At 38.3% G+C, this 20,913-nt stretch overlaps 1 protein-coding gene across 1 annotated transcript; it reads left to right on the plus strand.

Annotated features, from left to right (window-relative positions):
• Positions 1 to 325: 325 nt before the first annotated feature.
• LOC126456471 (uncharacterized) lies at positions 326 to 1,517 on the plus strand. Its single transcript, XM_050092221.1, has 2 exons — positions 326 to 572; positions 856 to 1,517. The coding sequence occupies exons 1-2, from the start codon at positions 440 to 442 to the stop codon at positions 1,383 to 1,385; spliced, it is 663 nt and encodes a 220-aa protein (XP_049948178.1). The 5' UTR covers positions 326 to 439; the 3' UTR covers positions 1,386 to 1,517.
• Positions 1,518 to 20,913: the final 19,396 nt, after the last annotated feature.

Below are 20,913 nucleotides of genomic sequence, written 5' to 3' on the forward strand. Positions count from 1 at the left end.
TAGGTGTGTTGTTGAGAATAAAATATGACAGTGCAATTGCAAACATAATCACCATCCTTTGTATGTGTACGCACACTACAACAAGACAAGGTGACTCGCAGAAAAGCACGGTGCGACTGTTGGCAGTCAGTCCGTCTGTAGAGGGGCTGAGCCAGACACTGTCCCAGCAAGTGGTGTTAGGCTAAATTTACACTGCCCGCGATGCGATGCGATGCCGAGCCGAGCGGAGCGATGAAGCGCTGAAATCGCGTGACAATGGGCAGGCTTGGTTTAACAGTGGCAACAGAGCGGTGCCCGTTTAGAATGCAGGCTGGGCCGAGCGATGTGATGCGGTGCGATGCGATGACTCCGCTGTAGTCGCAACCGAGTTTGCGTTTCGCGCGAGTGTTTGGAGCGATTGCTTGTTTGCGCTTGCGTCTGAAGTAATTGCTTGCTTGCAATGGACATCGAAAGACTAATTAACAGTGTGCGTGAACGCCCTGTGTTGTGGGACCAGAAAAATAAATATTACTACAATAGGGATTTTGTTCGTCAAGAATGGAATGAAATAGCTGAAGATTGTGGAACAGACAGTAAGTACAAAAAAGTAAAATAAATAGCTACAAGACTCCAAGAAATAAATAACACAAACAACTTCGTTTATTATCTAATTTTAATTGTGTATAGATACTATTACAGTATTTTGATAATGAAATGACGTTCACAATAGTTACAGTATTTGATAATTTCGACATGAAATATATTTGCGTTAATGACTGTTGGCATAGTTTTTGAAGGCCTCTCTGACACTCCTCGCTCTTCTTGAAGCACTACTGTTTGCTCTGTCATTTTGGAATTTCACGTGTATATTTTCAGGCGAGGAACTGAAGAATAAATGGAAGAGCCTACGTGACAATTTCCGCTCAGAACTCAAAAAAACTCGTGCTGAACGTTCAGGAGACGAAGGTGGCATGCCGCCTTTCCAATCCAGTTGGCCGTGGTTCGAGCTAATGACCTTCCTGACTGACATAATGACGCCCCGGAAGACCAAGACTAATGTTCATCACAGTAAAAGAACAGCATCGCAACACGACGACGTACCATTTTCACCAGCTCTTACAGAGAAAGAGAGAGTTTCACCTGATGAAACCAACCAAGCCAGCTCTTCAAGAGTGTCTGTAAGTTCAGAGGATAGCGTTTCGATGCCTCCTCCCTCACCCACCCTACACACAAACCAAAACAAGAGATCCAAGAAATCGACAAACTCTGAGTTGCTAAATATAGAGAAGCAAAAGTTGAAGCTAATTGAGCAACAAATGTCGAAATCAGAAACGCAAGATGACAGCTATCATTTTGTAGTGAGTTTGCTGCCAGCAATGCGAAAACTATCACCACAGCTCAGTTGAGAGCCAGGGTAAAAATTCAGCAAGTTCTTTTGGAAGAATTGGAACAATCAACCACTTCCACTGCACATTCGTTGATGTCACCCTATGCACCTGAAAATCCAGTTGAAATCGTAATTGCTGGAAATCCGCAGAATGAAATAGTCATTTCTGAAATTGAACCTGATGACATTGTTATTTCAAGCCACCAAGATTCTGAAAACTTTGATACTTAAGTGAGTGAACTGTGATGTATTTTACTTCTCATTGTCAACTATGTCAAAATTTATTAAAAGAAAGTTTGAATCTATCACAATTTGTAAATTTTTCATAATAAAATGATTGCTGTAAACTTAATATTGTACTTACCTAATGGTGATCATTACTTTTTCAGGGGTAATAGCCATTCTGAAATTTGTGTTTTGCTTCTGTAATCTATTTGAAGCAGATGACACTGTATAATAAAATGTCTCTGTACTCATTCTGAAGTAACTCCAAAATTTATCCTCAAGTCACTGTACAAATGATGAAATTCTCCTAAAGCCCTCCTCTCCTTGTTGATTTCATACACCCATTCACGACTGCACTGAATTCTCAGAGCACTGTTTTCTGATAAAAAAGAATTTACTGGGCCGAGGAAACACGACATCGTGCCGAGACTGCTCAATTGCTGGCTAGATCGCGCGCGCGCTGTATCGTGTGCAATGTGAACGCTCCATCGTATTGCATCGCTTTGGCCATTATGCTTCGCATCGCATCGCAGGCAGTGTAAACGTACACTTAGGCTTGCAGATGCTGTCTGTTCCTGCATGTTTTCCCCATTCCACACCCAGCAATGTATGACCTAAAATGACATCAAACATTAACTGGGTCCAGCCTTAATGATGAATCAAAAAACTGAAGTTTTAGAAGCATCTTTTGGGGGTGAAAATGTGCGTAATATTCGGTTTCTGTGGGGTATGCTGGTCCAGGGCTCGTGAGATGTTCCCTTCGCATACGAAAGCAAAAAACGGGAGTGGGGGAGGCGACATCAAGGTCATCAGTGCCACAGGTGCGAGGCAAGTGCGCTGCTGTTGCATCAAACATTTCCAGGCAACATACCGTATACGGGGTGTTCAAAAAGTCTCTCCGCAGTGCCGTATGACTGTTAGCCACGCGTGCCGTATGCCGCAGTGAATATACCGAAATGAAACTCAGTGAAATACAAGTTATTAATTTATTTAATATTCATTTTTATTTATAAATTTCCACATTAAATGTTGAAAGTGTCCCCCCCCCCCCCCCCTGTTGCTGAATACACAATTCAATTCGTCTTATCATGTTTCCAAACACAAGCTGTAACATTTCTTCTGTAACAGAAGCAGTGAAAGTAGGTATTGCAGTTTTCAATTAATCGATGGATTTTGGACGGTTTTTATAGACAGTTGCTTTCGCTGCACGCAGAAGAAAAAGTCAGGTTGTGTTAGGTCAGGCGATCGTGGAGGCCAAAGTCCCTGTGAAACTATGCGATCGCCAAAAACATCAGCAAGCAGTGACATTGAAACACGAGCTGTATGCGCGGTTGCACCATCTTGTTGAAAATAACCGTTCAGTATTTCACTTAACTCAAGTTCTCCTATGAATGGGTACAGAATATCACTGCAGTATCGTTGTGCGTTTATTGTTTCGTTGAAAAATATGGGATCCACAATCCGACGTCTAGAAATTGCAATCCAAACTCCTATTTTCACAGAATGAAGTGGTTCCTCATGAATACATAATGGCTTTGAGTACTCCACATACGATAATTTTACGAATTTATGTACCTACCTGGGTAAGTGAAACCACGCCTCGTCAGTGAAAAACGTTTCATTAAGAATATACCTTCCATTTTGTTGAACGAAATTTTTGAACCATTGACAATAATGCAGTCTCTTGCCATGATCATTATTTTTCAGTTCTTGCACGACTGTCACTTTGTATGGGAAAAGGTCTAATTTTTTCCTTAAAGCTGCGTGGGCCGCTCCGACACTAACATCGATTTCCCGGGCGAGTTTCTTACTGACTTGTTTGGACCACGGACATTTTATCGGAAATATCGAGTAGTTTATCCTCAGACAAAACGCTAGGACGACCACTTCTCAGTGCATCTGTCACTGAACCCGTACTTTGAAATTTGTGAATCATATCTCGCACAATATCGTGATGTGGGAGTGTTGTCTCCGGGTAAACAGAATTAAATGTTTGACGAACTGAAACTGTGTAGGCCATTTACCGCCAGCTTTGAACACTTGTTCTTCAATGGTTAGCATTTTAACAGTGACAAAAACGAAACAAAGGAACTAAACTTAAACGTTCACGTCAACACGTAAGAACACACGAACGATACTACTGACGCTGGCTGTGATAAACGAAACAGTGGAATGTTGGGAGAGTTCGCTTGAAGGGAAGTAACCCCAGGCAGGCGAACAATCATCGGCACGCCCGGCTAACAATCATGCGGTACTGCGGAGAGACTTTTTGAACACCCCGTATATAATTGTTGCGGTACAGCACAAAAAGATAAAAATGCTGCAACAGTGAACGAACGTTCCTAAATGTTTAATCATTAGACCGTGGGTCCAGCAGTGCATTTGTGGTCTCCCAATAAATAAATACTGCTAGACACAAGCCCTTAAAAGCTGTAATGTGTTACACCGAACCAAAATGTTACCTACTGTTTCAAGAGGTAGATCACACAGTACTTAACTGTTCATTTTTAACTTGGATTACCCACCTTTCTTTAGAATAGACTACGGTTACTTATATGACAATTCATCTATGCAGCCGTCTTAGAGTGTGACATCACTGAGGCAGCTATCTTGCCCTTGAGGGAACCAACAGGATAAGTACCCTTGAATACGGTAGAGAGGTAGGGGAGGGAAAGGGGGGCTCCCAGCGTTGGATTTTAACATAAACAAGAACTTGTGAAACAAACTAATTCCCCTGCATGCCGGAAAGAGGGGGGGGGGGGGGGGGGGGAGGGAAGGAGCTGGTTAGAGCACGCTAATAAATTATTCTAATTAACTGAGTTGTCTGACAGGGGATGGGGAGCGGAGTAATAATTGTTGATAAGGATGACAGGTGGGGGAGACTCGGATGACATGTCATAAATTACTGTGCTTGAACTGACAAAACGGTTATACTACTGACCATATCCAAGCAGTGTGCACACTGATAGAGGAGTTTACAAGGTATGATATCACATAGCCTTCAAAAACTACCGGCATTTGATGCAATCAAAACCTGAGCAGTAATGAGGGTTATAAGAAGTGCCTGCATTTACTACAAATATAACAACATATTCTGCTACATTTATGAGAATGCCACTCTACATGTGAAAATAATGGAAGACTGGATCACCGGGAAGGTTCCAGTGAGAAGAGGTGAAAGACAAGTAGACCCAATCTCGCCTAACTTGTTCCCTGGGCTCTGAGGGATGTATTCAAGTGCGTATCCTGGAGACAGAAAGATATCAACACAAATGGAAAATATTTCAACCATCTTCAGTTGGCAGATGTATCATCCTCTTTAGCAGCAACATAAATGGTCAACAATGATCCAAGAACTTAAAGAGGCTTCCCAAGCAGTGACACTAAAATCAACCTTGAAAAGACCAAAGTCATGAGCCATGTCAGTGTTATGGTCTCCTCTGGAAATAGTAAATGAAGACTTTTATCTGGGCCACAAAATCCAACTAGGAAACGATATTCAGGTAGCGGTGGCATATGGGAAACTTGGTTACATTCTCCACAAATTGAGTATTCATATATATTTAAAGAGGAACTTTTATGACACATGCATCCTATCAGTAACAACATGCAGGCTCAAAACACTGACACTTACAACAAGCAGCACAAACCAACTCTGGGTCTGTCAGAAGGCAATATAGCGTGCATGGAGAGTGCAGTGCCTGCAATGGGTCTCAGAGACAGCATCTAGGACAAAGAGAGTAGGAGATGAATGTGGGTCTATGATGAAAGGCAACCCTAGATTTATGGCATTTGTAGACTTATAGAGAGCTTTTGACAGTGTTAATTGGAATACTGTCTTTGAAATTCTGAGGGTGGCAGGGATAAAATACAGGGAGTGAAAGTCTATTTACAACTTGTGCAGAAACCATATGGCAGATATAAGAGTCAATCGGCATGAAATGGATGCTGTGGTTCAGAAGGGAGTGAGACAGCGTTGTAGCCTATCCCCAATCTTATCAGTCTGCATAATGAGGAAAAAAATTGGAGCAGGAACTTAAGTTTAGGGATAAGAAATAAAAACTTTGAATTTTGCTCATGGCATTGTAATTCTATCAGAGTCAGCAAAAGACTTGAAACAGCAGTTGAACAGAATGGACACTGTCTTGAAACGAGGATATAGGATGAACACCAACAAAAGCTAAGTGACAATAATGGGATGCAGTCAAATTAAATCAGCTGATGTTGAGGGAATTAGATTAGGAAATAAGACACATAAAGTAGTAGATGAGTTTTGCTATTTGGCCAGCAAAATAACTGATTACAGCTGAAGTAGAGAGGATACAAAATGTAGACTGGCAATGACAAGAAAATTGTTTCTGAAGAAGAGAAATTTGTTACTGTCGAGTATAGATTTAAGTGTCAGCAAGCCTTTTCTGAAAGAATTTATGAATGTAGCCATGCACAGAAGTAAAACATGAACAATAAACAGTTTAGCCACACATTCTGAGACATCAAGGGATCACCAATTTAATACTGGAACGAAGTGTGGGAGATAAAAACTGTAGAATTTGAATACAGTAAGCAGATTCAGAAGGACACAGGTTGCAATAGTTACTTGGAGATGAAGAGGGTAGCACAGAATAGAGTAGCATGGAGAGCTGCATCAAACCAGTCTTCAGACTGAAGACAACAGCAACAACATTGCTGAGTGAATAGCAAGACTGAACTGGTGTTGGGCAGGACAACTGGTCAGGAGTAACTTCAAATGGACCAAAACACCCATGTACAGGTGTCCAAGGAAGTGAAAGAAAAGTATTGGACACCCTCTGGTGGGAAGAGAACATCCAACGGCATGCGGGGAAAAAATTGGATCGAGAGTGCCCAGCAGATATCAGCATGGAAATATCTGGAAGAGGCCTATGTTCATGAGTAGATATCTAAAGGCTGAAGAAGGATGAGGAGGAGGAGGAGAAGAAGAACTAAAGGAAAAAAGACTTTACATGAATCAGTTTGTAATAAACTGCATGTATCTGAATTTCCTGTAGAATTTTTTTTTTAAATTTGTAAAGAGACTTTATGGATACCCTGTATTATAGAAGCTCTGCTGCTTTTTGGGACTGCTTCAAATTCCGGAACTTTCTGAAATTGGGAGTCATAAGGAAATGTACAGAACCATAGGCTGAGATCAAATATTGCATTTACAGCAGCAGTACACTGTTATAGTGGTTCATAGCTTCTCCCAGTGCTTTTCTGAAATGAAAGTCCAAAAGTATACCAGCAGTTCTTGGTGCAAACAGACACAATATTTCGGCGGGTAACCCAGTCACCATCATGAGTTATGTTGAGTTTGTCAGCATTCCTTGATGATGGTGACATGGTTGATTGCCAAAATATTGTACCTATTTTACATTGAGAACCTGCAATATGCCCATGGACTGTTCTGTCCTATCACTGTTATAATTCATGGAAACATTGATCTTGAGGGATACAATCATTTAACCACACCAACCCCAAACCTAAAACCACCAACCTAGACAGTTGAGTCAAATTGTAATAAAATATTGCTAATAGATATAGAAAATTAAAGTTCACTCTGAATACAACAACGCTTAACTGACAGACTGCAGTGTCAAAACAAGAGAACCTGGGAGTGTATGTAAGAAAACAGAATCTTCGGAGGGGAATAATTTGTGTACCAAGTCTTGTTCTTGGTATACATAAATCAGCTGCCAGTGTGCATCCAAGAAGTTGAAATAGTTTCTTTGCTCATGTCGTGTGCATCATAATCAAACCTAATGGAGAAATGAGAAGATGTAATTAATATTTCCTAGAAATTTACTAACTAATTCTCTCTCTAAATGGATTGTTGTTGAATTCAGATAAAATTCAATTCGGTACATATTGCAAAGGCCTGACCATATCATTAGACATTGTGTATGAAAGAAAATCAGTAAAACAGAATATACTAAATTCTTGGGTGTTTATATTGAAAGGAACCTGAACTGGAAGTCACATGTTTTAGATCTTCTCAAGCATCTAATCTCTGAACTATTACATTTACAGGTAATAGCAGGCTCTGGAGATCAAAATGTCACAAGTTTGACTTACTTATCCACTAATGAATGTCTTTCGACATCACATTCTGGGGCAGCTTATCATAGAGGAAGAACACGTTTACTGCACACAAGTGTGTAATATGTGGTGATTATGATAGAATCTCTTGAAGATGATTATGACCTTGCAGTACATTTACTGCCTCATGATATTTGTAGTCTACAATTACCACAGTTAGAAACCAACATTAAAAATTCATAAACATAATACTAGAAGGAGAAATGGACTACACTATGCATCATTCAGGATAAGTAGGGTGCAGAAAGAAGTCAGGTACTAAGCTATAAAACCAATGGACAGCTTAACCAGTGACATTACTGATGTTGTGGTCTTCAGCCCAAACACTGATTTGATGCAGCCCTTGGTGATAGTCTGTGCTAAACAGGCCTCTTTATCTTCGTGTAATTATGGCAATTAATATCCATTCTATTGGTCTCCTTCTACAATATCACCCTTCCCATGGCTTCCCACAATCACTTCTTCTAGTACAGTTGTGCCATAAATTTATTTTCTCCTCCGTTCCATTCAGTCCTCTTCATCAGTTACATGATCCACCCACCTAATCTTCAGAATTATTCTATAGTACAACACTTGCAAAGCTTTTACTCTTTTCTTGTCTTTACTATGTACTTTACATACTTCACCTCTGTAGAAGGTTACACTACAGACAAATAATTTAAGAAAATATTTTATACCATTTATATTTACATTACACATTAAGATATTTTTATTTTTCATAAACAAATTTCTTGCTACCTACAATCTACATTTTATATCCTCTCTCCTTCAGCTATTGCCAGTTATTTTGCTAACCAAATAACAAAACCCATCTAGTTCCTTTAGTGTCTCATTTCACAAGATAATTCCTTCAACATCACCCAATTTCATTCCACTACACTCCATCAGCTTTGTTATGCTTTTGTTAACGTTCATCATACATCCTCTTTGTGATACACTATCAATTCTGTTAAACTGATTTTCCAAGCCTCATGCAATCTCAGATAAAATTTTAGTGTCATTGCCATAACCTAAAGTTCTCCTTCCTCAATCTAGTTCCTTTTCTGAATTTTTCCTTGTGATCCTTTACTGATTGCTCAATGTACAGATTCAGTAACACAGGAGATAGGCTGCAACCTATCTCTCTCCTTGCTCAACCACCACTTCTCTTTCATGTTCTTCGACTCTTATAATTGGAATTAGGTTCCTGTAAAACTAGTGGAAAACCTTTCGCTACCTGAATTTTATTCCTGTAACATTCAGAATTTCTAAAAGCATATTATGCTTAACATTTTAATAATCTTTCTCTAAACTCACCAAATCTACATCTATAGATTGAATTGCTTCGTCTTCCTTTATTTTGAGTGGCAGGGATCTCAAACACTCAAGCATAACTCAAGAATAGGTCATACCAATGTCTATATGTGTCTCTTTTATAGATAAGCTACATTTTCCTAAAATTTTCCTAATAATTCAAAGTCAACCACTCATCTTCCCTGCTACCAACCTTACAAGACTGTTCCATTTCATATCACTTTGCAATTTTATACCTTCGTATTTAATTGAGGTGAGTGTATGAAGCCGTACATCACAACTAATGTATTCGAATATTACAATATTGTTTTTCCACATCATCCCCACATTAACTTGAATTTTTCTACATTCAGCACACTAAATAGAAATTTTGTCCTGTGTCCTCCTACACTCACTCAGTGATGACACTTTCCCTGTGGCACTCCTGATGATATCCTTGTATCTGATAAACACTCACCATTGAGGACAACATACTGGGTTCTATTAGTTAAGAAGTCTTTGAGACACACACATTTCTCGGAACCTATTCTGTATGCTCAGGCCTTTGTTAACTGTTTGCATTGTGACACAATCTCAAATCTTTCCAGAAATCTAGGAATATGGAGTCTGCTTGTTGGCCTTCATCCACAGTTTGCAGTTGACTTTCATCTACAGTTGCACAATATCTTGTGAGAAAAGGGCAAACAGTTTCGCACAAACAATGCTTTCTAAATCCATGCTGATCTGTGGATAGAAGCTTTTCTGTCTCAAGGAAATTTACAACAGTAGAACTCAGAATATATTCCAGAATTCTGCAGCAAATCAATGTTAAGGATACTGGCCTATAATTTTGTGTATCCATTCTTTTACCCTTCTTACATACAGGAGTCACCAGCACTTTTTTCCAGTTGGTTTGTTTTGGGGGAGGAGAGCAGACAGTGAGGTCATTGGTCTCATCGGATTAGGGAAGGACAGGGAAGGAAGTCGGCCGTGCCCTTTCAAAGGAATCATCCCAGCATTTGACTGGAGCGATTTAGGGAAATCACGGAAAACCTAAATCAGGATTGCCAGACACGGGATTGAACCGTCATCCTCCCGAATGCGAGTCCAGTGTGCTAGCCACTGCGCAACCTCGCTCTGTACTTTTTTCCAATTGCTTGGGACTTTACACTGGGAGTGAGATTCATGATAAATGCAAGCTAAGTAAGAGACCAATGCTGCACAGTGCTCTTTGTGAAACCGAACTGGGATTCCATCAGGACCTGGCAAGTTTTAATCTCTTTCACTTGCTTCTCAGTGCCTACTTCTATAGCAGTCTGTGTGGCGGTCAAGCTATGGTATGACTGAAGAGTCCTATTGCCTGAATGATTTCTTAAGCGGGAAATTTAAAACTTCAACTTTTCTTTTGCTGTCTTCTATTGCCACACCATATAGAAGTGACTGGATAGAAGATCGCAGCCTCCTTAATGATTTTATGTAGGATCAGAATTTTCTTGGGTTCTCGGTAAGATATTATGACTTTACAAACAGCTGGTTTGACTGCCGCTGAACGGACTGAGGTCAGCTGTGGACTGGTGTGACTGTTTGTTGGGGCAGCCAACTGTCAGACAGCTATGACAGGTGAGCAGGGTGGAAGTACAGGTGGCTAACAAGCCACAAGGCCCAGCGGTCATCAGGTTTTTTCCAGGCACGAAGAGGGACGTGTTCCTGTGACACGGTCATGGGATGAGATAATATGGAGGGACCTGAGACTCAAAATGTCATCACTAATATTATTTTAATGAAAATACATTAAAACTGGTTAAAAGCATGCTAGAGAGTTTTGGAACTGTGGTGGTGGGATGAGGTAACTGAACATAAATCCATGTCTGAAGCTTTAATGCTTAAAAAGTTATTGACATTATTACCATTATTGTTTACAGTGAATTGTAACAACTGAATCCAAGGTTGAAAGTCACACTTGTGATACACCAGATGAAAGAGGATAAGGCCTGTAATATAATGAACTGATTATTTTTCTAATTAAACAACTATAAAAATGTTATTCATAATTTAGTTCATTTTTGTTAATAGTGCTATAACTATGAACTCTCCCACAGACACAAATGATCTTATCAGCATGAATTTCTTTCCTTAATACTCCAATAACTCTCGACATGTATTTAATATTGGTGGCGAGTTATAAAATAGATCAAGTTAGTATTTTGATTACAGTATTTAGCGGGTGAAAAAACACATTTTTCCAGGTGAAAGATCACGTCTTCAGTGTTAAGCGACAATATACTTTCCCTCAGAGCTGTAAAACTTATCAATCCTTTGAATGGTACATTGGTGTAAAACTTCCCTGCATTTTAGGAACTAAAACCCAGCAAAATAACACATATTTTAGAAAGATCTTTAATATGCAGCAACACGTACACTGCACATTTTGGTATTAGAAAAATATAAATATGATTTCTAGCAAACACAGCCCACTAATTTCCTAAGAGAAAAAATCAAGACTGCGATGTGCTTCTGTCAGTCAACCATAGCTCATGTCACGTGATCATGACAGCAGATATTCAGAGTATAGGACACGTGATGTCATCAGCCAACAGCAACATCACTGTCAAGTACCATGAACACACCAACAGGAAACGTTAATGGTTTAAATTAATGTACATACAGTATAGCTAAAAAAAACTAAGCTGTCACCTTCAATACTGGCATCACAACTTTTTGCTTTTTTTTTTCAATTGTGTTGTTAGACAGGATTGTAAGAGCACAGCTGAAACTGCAGCAGCTACATATTTCTGAAAAGCATGATTATAAATTTCACTGCTGAGTGACAAACATTACGTGGCTTACCTGGCTGAATACATGTTCCAACAAGTACTTCAAATTTTCCATAGAGAAGCAAATTACATGTGAAATTGCTCAAGAACTCATCAAGTACTTTTTTTCAAGGATAAGTTTACTTTTTGCTATCATTATTGCCTAGTTTGTAATCTACAAAAGAACTAAAATGAATACAAAAAAGTAACCTAGAAGCTTGGTCTTTTATAGCATGTGTTACCCTTTCAGATATACCTAACGTAAATGTGCCAGCAAAATTTTACATAATGGCATAAATAGCTGATCTTCTAGGCCAGAAACTTCCCCAAGTGGTTGGTTCTCAGAGTGTTAAGTTTCGATGAGAGTCAAACATTCCGCAATTTAAGAAATTTTGTCATTACATATTCTCTCATTTAACATAATTCATCTCATGTAAAAGGAAATTTACCTTGAAAGTAATGCTTCTCAATCCATCATTCACAATGTTTTCCCATAACCTGCTAGAAATGTAAAGCAGTTTGTCGTCTTCATCCTAAAGCTTTTGAAACATTTTGCTATCAGCAGATGCCTGTGTGTACACTACATTTGTTTTTGTACATTTTCTTTGGTACTTAAGTTTTATTTTGATGTTATTTTCTCATTCATTTTTATTGCTGTTAGAGTATCAGTTATTATCAATCAAAATTAGAAAAATTTAACTGAAAACCAAAACAGTGAAAAATTACCAGAATTCTAAAACTCCCCGATTTTCTGGCTCATATACCCCCCTACATATACAGCTGATATTCCTGAGATATGTTGAGTCTTACCTTTATCTATGATAATGATGTAGGCTAAAACAATTAATTAATTTGTACCTGTGTGGGATTTGAACCAGGGTTTCCTCCTAACTAAGCTGATGCGCTAACCACTTTGTCACATTGGCACTACAAAAAAATGGTTCAAATGGCTCTGATCACTATGGGACTTAACGTGTATGATCATCAGTCCCCTAGAACTTAGAACTACTTAAACCTAACTAACCTAAGGACATCACACAACACCCAGTCATCACGAGGCAGAGAAAATCCCTGACCCCGCCGGGAATCGAACCCGGAAACCCGGGCGCGGGAAGCGAGAATGCTACCGCACGACCACGAGCTGCGGACACTGGCACTACAACTACCAGCTATACGAATTACCCTAGTATATGTCCCTCCCCATTACAGATTCAATTCATGCCTCAGCCCATTGCTATTCCCCCTCTAAACTTGCATCAGTATTGAAGAGGCTCTTCAGTACTGTCATAGCACCTTATAAGTAAGGGAATTGAAGTTAATCATGGCTCCACCTCAGGTGTAGGTGATTTATTAATCATATATGAATCACGTACAGTGTGGTGCAGCATTTACCGCATCTGCCTAGTAAGCAGGAGACCGGGGTTCGAATCCTGGTACTGGTGTAAATTTTAATTCATTGCTTCAGCTCAAATCATTATCGTACATAAAACCTTATCGTTTCTACAAATCAGTTCCTCACATTTAATCTATCATGATTTAATTATCTAGGCTTCCATGGGCGGTGTCAAGACAATCAAAATTCTTCTGGGTGTTGTACCACATCACTGTATAAAATACTTTAATTAGAAACTAAAACCAATGTTTAAACCATCTTACAATGGCATTACACAGGGCAAGACTGGTTTTGGTGGATGAAATGTGAATATTTATTTCAGACAATTGGTATCAATACATTATTTTTTGAAACTTTATTAGCCCTAGAATATAATAGGCCAGTCGTGACACAAGGGGGAGGGTAGGAAGAAAACTATTGGTGTGCCAGCCGGCTTGTCAGTGATTGACAACAGTCTGCAGATCTGCATATGGGCTCTGGTGGGCACACTTCCTTCCTGGTGCGCATGGAAATGCACTGACAGTTCCCCTGTACCTGTTTGTTTAGGCTGTCGTGCCCATGCCCAGTGAGGCTTTTACCCCCCAACTGCTCACAGGCAGTTGGAATGGGATAGCTGGCAGCCACGACACAAAGTTTGAGCCAGCTTAATAATCTAAACTGTCTCTTGAATTTTTTGTTGGTGAGACAACAACTCTTTCACCAGCACACTGGCTTTCTGGAACAAGACAGGCTGTCTGCAGTTATGATGGTGTTCTGCTGTTGTCAATTTAATTATAATATGCTAATCACACATAGCATTCATCTTCTGTTAGTTGTGTGCTAACTGGTCACTCTGTTTCCTCCATGTAGGCAGCTCCACACTCACGAGTTCATTTGTTAACTGCATCCCTGGAGGAACCTATCACATTGTCGATCTTATGGCTGCTGAAGAAAATCGGTTTGAGACTTTGTTGGCAGAGGATGTTGCCTAGCCAGTCACTGATGCCCTTCACATATGGTAAGTGCACTAGCAGAAGCTTCTCATCATTGCCCTCTTCTCTTGTATCAGTTGGCCTTGGTTGCCTTTCTTATAACATTGTCATAGCCACTGGTGTGAAATGTGTGGTGTTGCTCACTCAGTTCTTCCTTGATTTTGTTAGCATCAGTTATGTGGTAGTCACGGGAAGTCAGCATATGCAGAACTCAATACTTCTGAGCTGGTTGATAGTGGCTCTCCATGTGCAGGTACAGATTTGTGTGGAATGGCTTCCGGTACGCTTTGTGTCCCAATGTACCATCCCCAGTTCTGTATACCTCCATGTCTAAAAATAGTAACAACCTGTTGTTTTCAGTTTTGTGGGTGAACTGTATATTCTTATGCAGGCTGTTTAAATGCTGAAGGAAACTTCCCAACTCCACCTCCCTTGTGGCCAGATAACTAATATGTCTTCTATGTACCACTGCCAGCAATGGGACCATAACAGTGCAGAAGCTACGGCCATTTGCTCAAAAACTTGCATGAAGATGTCCATATTGACTGGGGAGCCCACTGCCATTCCATTTACTGCTTTTAATATTTTCCCCGCCATGTGAAGTACATTGATGATAGGCATAAGCACACCAGATCACACTTATCAGATGGGATCTGCTCCTGTAGGGTTCAGATAGTCTCCTCTAGAGGTATTTTGGCAAAGAGAGACTTGATATCAAAGCTAACCATAATGTCAGTTGACTTTATCTGTTGCCCCATAGTTAGTTGTACTAAGTGGGAAGAATCCTTCACATATGAGTCTGTCTGTCCCAAAAACAGTGCATTTCAGATGCCAGATGTTTTATATGTAATAAGTAGGTGAACCGATTCCATTCACTGTAGGTCTCAGTGGGCAACCCTCCTTATGGAGCTTAGGTACTCCATATGTTCTACGTAACACAGGAATTTGTTGATGGTGAGTGTCTTGGCTGTGTCAGAATCACTCCTTAGTTCTCTGTAAATGGGGTCACTCAGCAGTTCACCCATTTTCTTTTAATATTCGAAGGTTTCCATCAAAACTGTAGCATTTGCTTTATCCACATGTAGGACCACAATATCTTGGTTATTCCTGAGCTCTTTTATAATTTTCAAACCAAGTCTTTGCAAGGATTCAAAGGTGTTCTGGTTAAATTCTAACAGATGCCTTTTTCTCGTATTCCCCCCCCCCCCCCCCCCCTGCAATCTATGTGCTATTATTTTTCTCCCACCTAATATTGAATTCCAGTGCCCCTCACAGCAATTAAATTTATACTTCCCTTCCCTTCATGATATTAGTGTATGTCATGATATATTCTTCCAATCTCTTCATAATCTGTGGAGTTATGTGTATACACTCGTACTACAGTAGTGGGTATGTGCTTCATCTCTCTCTCAGCTGACTATAAAAATGCAGTCACTATCTGTTTGTACTGGTTAAGCCATTAGCCCTACTCCTGTATTACCCCCACTTTGTTGTGTGTTCATAACCCTGTATTCACCTGACCAAAAATCCTATTTTTCCTGCCTCTGTACTTCACTAATTACAACTGTGTTTAACTTACATCTACCCATTTCTTTTTTCAAGTTGTCTAATCTGCCTACCCGATTAAGGATCCCACATTCCATGAACTGACACACAGAATGACATTTGCTGTTAATGAAATCCTCCCAGATAGCACCAACTCATGGATGAAAATGCAAAACTACTTTATCCAAGAGGATGCCATCATCATTAAACCATACAGTAGATCTACATATTCTAGGGTCAATCCATACCAAGTGGTCCAGCACTGGTTGCTTGACCATCTCAAAAAAATTTTATATTTGCTGGATGGATTCCTCAATGCTTAGTAGCCACAAAATTTTTTTTTTTTTTTAAATTTATTGTACATTATTTTGATATTGTGGCCCTATTTGTTCCAGGTTGCATGCATTTTTTCGTATTTGCAAGCATCTACATTTTTTACAATTATTCAGTAGTGGATTGTCCTAAGTCTTTCAGATAAAATGCATTTAGTTCAACACACTCTGCACCACAAATTAACATTATTATCACTTAGCTGAATGTAGTCTTCAATATACTTTTAATAGTTCAAAGTTATCAGCAACAAATTAAAAAAAAAAACTCAATTTTTGAACAGTAGTTTTCCAAAGAAAGATTAATTTCTCAGCTTTAATATTTTTTCTGCTTTGAGATTCAATTGGAAGTTAAAGAAAAAAATTACAAACCTGAGACAAAAATATGTTTTTTAACATCTGCGATATCTGGTAGGTTAATCAAATAAAGTATACCAATTGTATAATGTAACACACCACATTACACTAGCTAATGATTATTTGTCGAAACAATGCTGTGGTAATTGTTTCACCAGGCTAACAATTGCATCTGCAAGCCTATACAAGTCTGATTGTTGTCTTCCCCCTTACACCAACAACAATCGCCTACTCACACTTATTTAGCTAGACGTTCTTGAAGCGTGCAGTTGAAAAATGGTGTCTCAGTGTTCTGTTGGCATTATTATTAATGAAGCATGTCATAAAAGTGTGTATGGAGTGTATCCTAAAGACATTACTTTAATCGAAGATTACAGTGAAGAAGAAAAAGTGTTGTTTACTTATGAGTCAGCCCAGAGGTCAAATCAACATGCAAGTACCATGAAATGAAATACTTAAAAAAAATTCATCACCTTTTAGGTCAGTCTTACATGGACCATTTTGAGAAACATAAGAAACCTATAACAAAAAGTCTGCAAGAAATAACATTTGATCATTATTCTAAAAATAAAAGGCCTTTTGTCAATCTCATACCAGGAAAATCATTGTGTCCAACATGTTATTCTAAGATATTTGTAATTCACAAGAGAAAGGATAGTGAAACCTCAGATACAGAATTTTATGACTTATCAGCAACCATTAAAAAAGTAGATACAGCTTGTGAAATCCTGGGTATATCGCCTGCTAGTAAAATTACAAAACTAAGTCAAGATAAAAAACCAAGTGCTTTGAATACAAAAATTGAGAAACTGGCAGCTACAGTCAAAAATAATTTGGAAGTTTCATTTCAAAATACAATTTGTACTAAAACAGATGGAAGTTCTAAAACTTCACCAACCAAATATGATGATTTGATAAAAAAAACTAAAAACTAAATGCAGTACTTCAAACAAGGAGGATAAAATTAAGATTATTAGTTTACTGCCGAATTCCTGGAGTCAAGTAAAAGTTAGTGATGAATTTAATGTGTCAGAATGTCTTGTTAAGTTAACAAGGCAATTAGTAAAAGCACAGGAAATTTTACCTGCATTACAAAAGAAAAGTGCATCTAATTTGGTAGATGAAAACACAATCCATAAAGTTATTATGATGATGACAATAACAGCCATTTGATGTCTGGCAAAAAAGACTGTTTCTGTGAAAGAAAATGGTTCTAAGATTCAAAGACAAAAAAGGTTAATATTGTGTAATGTAAATGAACTATTCACTGAATTTAAAAAAGAAAATCCCGACATTAAAATTGGAAGATCAAAGTTTTGCATGTTGAGACTAAGACGGTGTATTGTTGCAGGGGCATCTGGCACCCATTATGTTTGTGTTTGTTTGTATCATTAGAATGTAAAGTTTATGATAGATGGGGCCAACCTTAGACAGTCAAAAGAGCTGACTATAAAGACCTTTTGGAAGTTATGGTATGCAATATTGACAGTTACAATTGTATGATCAAGGGAAAATGAGAAGATTGTCCAGGCAATCAAGCCTTACTAGATATGTCTGAAGAATCCGAAAAAGACAATTTGATGGCTGATAATATAAAATACAAAAAATGGATGACACAAGACAGAACTGAAATGGTGACAGTCATAAAATGAAGAGAAGAGTTTTTTGAAGCGTTGGTGGCTAACCTTGAAAATCTGAAAATGCATCATTTTATTGCAAAAGCTCAAAGTAAATTTTTGAAAGACAAAAAGCAAACCTTGGCAGCTCATGAATGCTTAGTTCTTGCTGACTTTTTGGAAAATTATTCCTTTGTTGTTCAAGATGAAGTGCAAGGGCACCACTGGGTTAACAAACAGGCCACAGTTCATACATTTGTATTCTATTATAAAGATGAAGATAAACTAATGAGCCACAGCTTGTGTGCCATAAGTGACTAGCTTGAACACAACACTACAGCAATGCACATTTTCCAACTAAAATTAACAAACTATATTCAACAGCACCACCCTTCCATAAAAAAAAATTGATTTACTTTTCGGATTGGGCAGCAAGTCAATATAAAAACAAAACAAAAAAAATTATTAACATCTCCTTTCACAAAGAAGATTTTGGGTTTGATGTAGAATGGCACTTTTTCACTTCATGCCATGGGAAGAAAGCTTGTGATGGTGTCAGGGGTACAACAAAGAGAGCTGTCACAAAAGCAAGTCTGCAGCGGACTGCTGACAATCATATGATAACACCTCAAGAAATGTTTGAATTCTGTAAAAAACATATCAAAGGAATTACCTATGTTTTTGTACAATATGAGGAAATACAAGAAGTCTATGACAGTGTCTTGAAGGAAAGGTACAACGCTGGTCAGATGATTAAAGGCACTTCATCTTTTCATTGTTTTATACACTATTCACACAACTTACTGAAGTGTAGGATCACATCAACTCTGCCTAATAGTGAACTTAATCAATGCAGAAAACTTGTACAACTGGTTCTTCAAAATAAAGACATAGCGGCTTGTGTTTACGATAAACAGTGGTGGATTGGCGAAGTTGATAATATTGACTGTCAAAACCAAGATGAACATGTATTTTATCACCCTCCAGAACCAAGGACATCTTTTAAAAAAAATTGAGAAGGATCAAGTTTGGATGCCACTTAAAAATGTACTAAGGAAGCTGTCTCCCATGGAATTTACAACTGTGAATGGGTGAACTTATAATCTAACACCCAAACTGCGTGTACAAATTTCTCAGATGTTCACTGAGTGATGTACTAAAAACAAATAAGAGAAGAATATAATGTAATTAGTAGACTTATTTTCAATTAAAAAAGTAAGTAATCATATATATGATTAAATTATATACTGTAACTGATATATTTTATTCCATAAGCCTAGATACCACAGATGTTAAACATGTATTTTTGACTCATGTTTATAATTTTTTTCTGTAACTTGCAATTGAATCTCTAAGTTGAAATTTATACTGAAGTTTGATATCATAAAGGTCTATTAACTGTGAAATTTTCAGATTTTTATCTGGTCCCCCAACATAGATATTGCAGACCACAAAACGGAAAAATTTTAAAAATCCATTTTTTAAAATAGTGTATTTTTTAAGTGTAAGCTGCTCACCACTGACACTCTATAAAAAGCAACTATACTATACAGTGTAATAGCAGAAAAACATTAAAGCTGTGAAATTAATCTTTCTTTGGAAAACTACTGTTCAAAAACTGAGTATTTTTTTTAATTTGTTGCTGATAGCTTTGAACTATTAAAAATATATATTGAAGAATACATTCCGCTAAGAGATAATGATGTTAATTTGTGGCCCAGAGTGTGTTGAAGTAAACGTATTTTATCTGAAAGGCTTAGGGCAATCCACTACTGAAAAATTGTAAAAAAATGTAGATGCTTGCAAATACAAAAAAAAGATGCATGCGGCCTGGAACAAATAGGGCCGCCATTTCAAAATGATAAACAATAAATTTTTTAAAAAACATTTTTGTGGCTACTAAGCATTGGACCGAGCGAGGTGGCGCAGTGGTTAGCACACTGGACTCGCATTCGGGAGGACGACAGTTAAATCCAGTCTTCAGCCATCCTGATTTAGGTTTTCCGTGATTCCCTAAATCGTTTAAGGCAAATGCCGGGATGGTTCCTTTAAAAGGGCACAGCCGATTTCCTTCCCCATCCTTCCCTAACACGAGCTTGTGCTCCGTCTCTAATGACCTCATTGTCGACGGGACGTTAAAAAACACCAACCTAACCTAACTAAGCATTGGGGAATTCATCCAGCAAATATAAAATTTTCCTGAGATGGTCAAGCAACCAATTATTTTTTTCTTTGACCACTTGGTATGGATTGACCCTCTAGGGAAATAAAGAAACTTTAGTTTGTCCTTACTTTCAGCCGTGTACAGTATCATTGTAGCAAGCCTAAATTTGTGAATGTTAACAATGCAGGAGCAGTTAGTCAACCAGGCTACTGGCCCTGGAACTGTCTTCAACATCATAGTGAGAAATCACATTTATTACGCATGTTTTACAAAAATAACTAACAAATAGAAGAATGAGATAGCTGACAAAAGTCTGCTCATGATTTTCACTTATTTAATGTTGTGAAACTTAAGAACTAGTAGTGAGCAATTATTCTGTTTCCACTGAAGAAAGAATACTGTTTCATTGACAATACGAAGAGGTACTTCAATATGGAACATGGAGGTAATTCACTCAGGATATCTGTACAACTGCTGAAAGAAGATATTATTTGCAAACTGTTTGTTGTGTTATGTAGGCACTTTACAGCCACTGGAAACAAAGGCAGAAATGTCAATAGAAGCTATAACCACATATTTTAAAGTATTGCTACATACTGAGAAAAAGATTCAGGGTGTATATGTGGACAAGGAAAAAAATTTCCCGGATTTTTCCCGGTGAAAAATGCATTTTCTCCCGTGCGAAAATACACTTTTTCCGTGTTAAGTGACAATATACTTTCCCTTCGAACTGTAAAACTTATCCTTT

This window comes from Schistocerca serialis, chromosome 2 (assembly GCF_023864345.2).
Source record: "Schistocerca serialis cubense isolate TAMUIC-IGC-003099 chromosome 2, iqSchSeri2.2, whole genome shotgun sequence".
NCBI lineage: Eukaryota > Metazoa > Arthropoda > Insecta > Orthoptera > Acrididae > Schistocerca > Schistocerca serialis.

Coding starts and splice junctions, on each gene's coding strand:
- LOC126456471 (XM_050092221.1), top strand. CDS start 440: ATGGACATCGAAAGACTAATTAACAGTGTGCGTGAACGCCCTGTGTTG. Junction 573..855: donor TGAAGATTGTGGAACAGACA/GTAAGTACAAAA, acceptor GTATATTTTCAG/GCGAGGAACTGAAGAATAAA.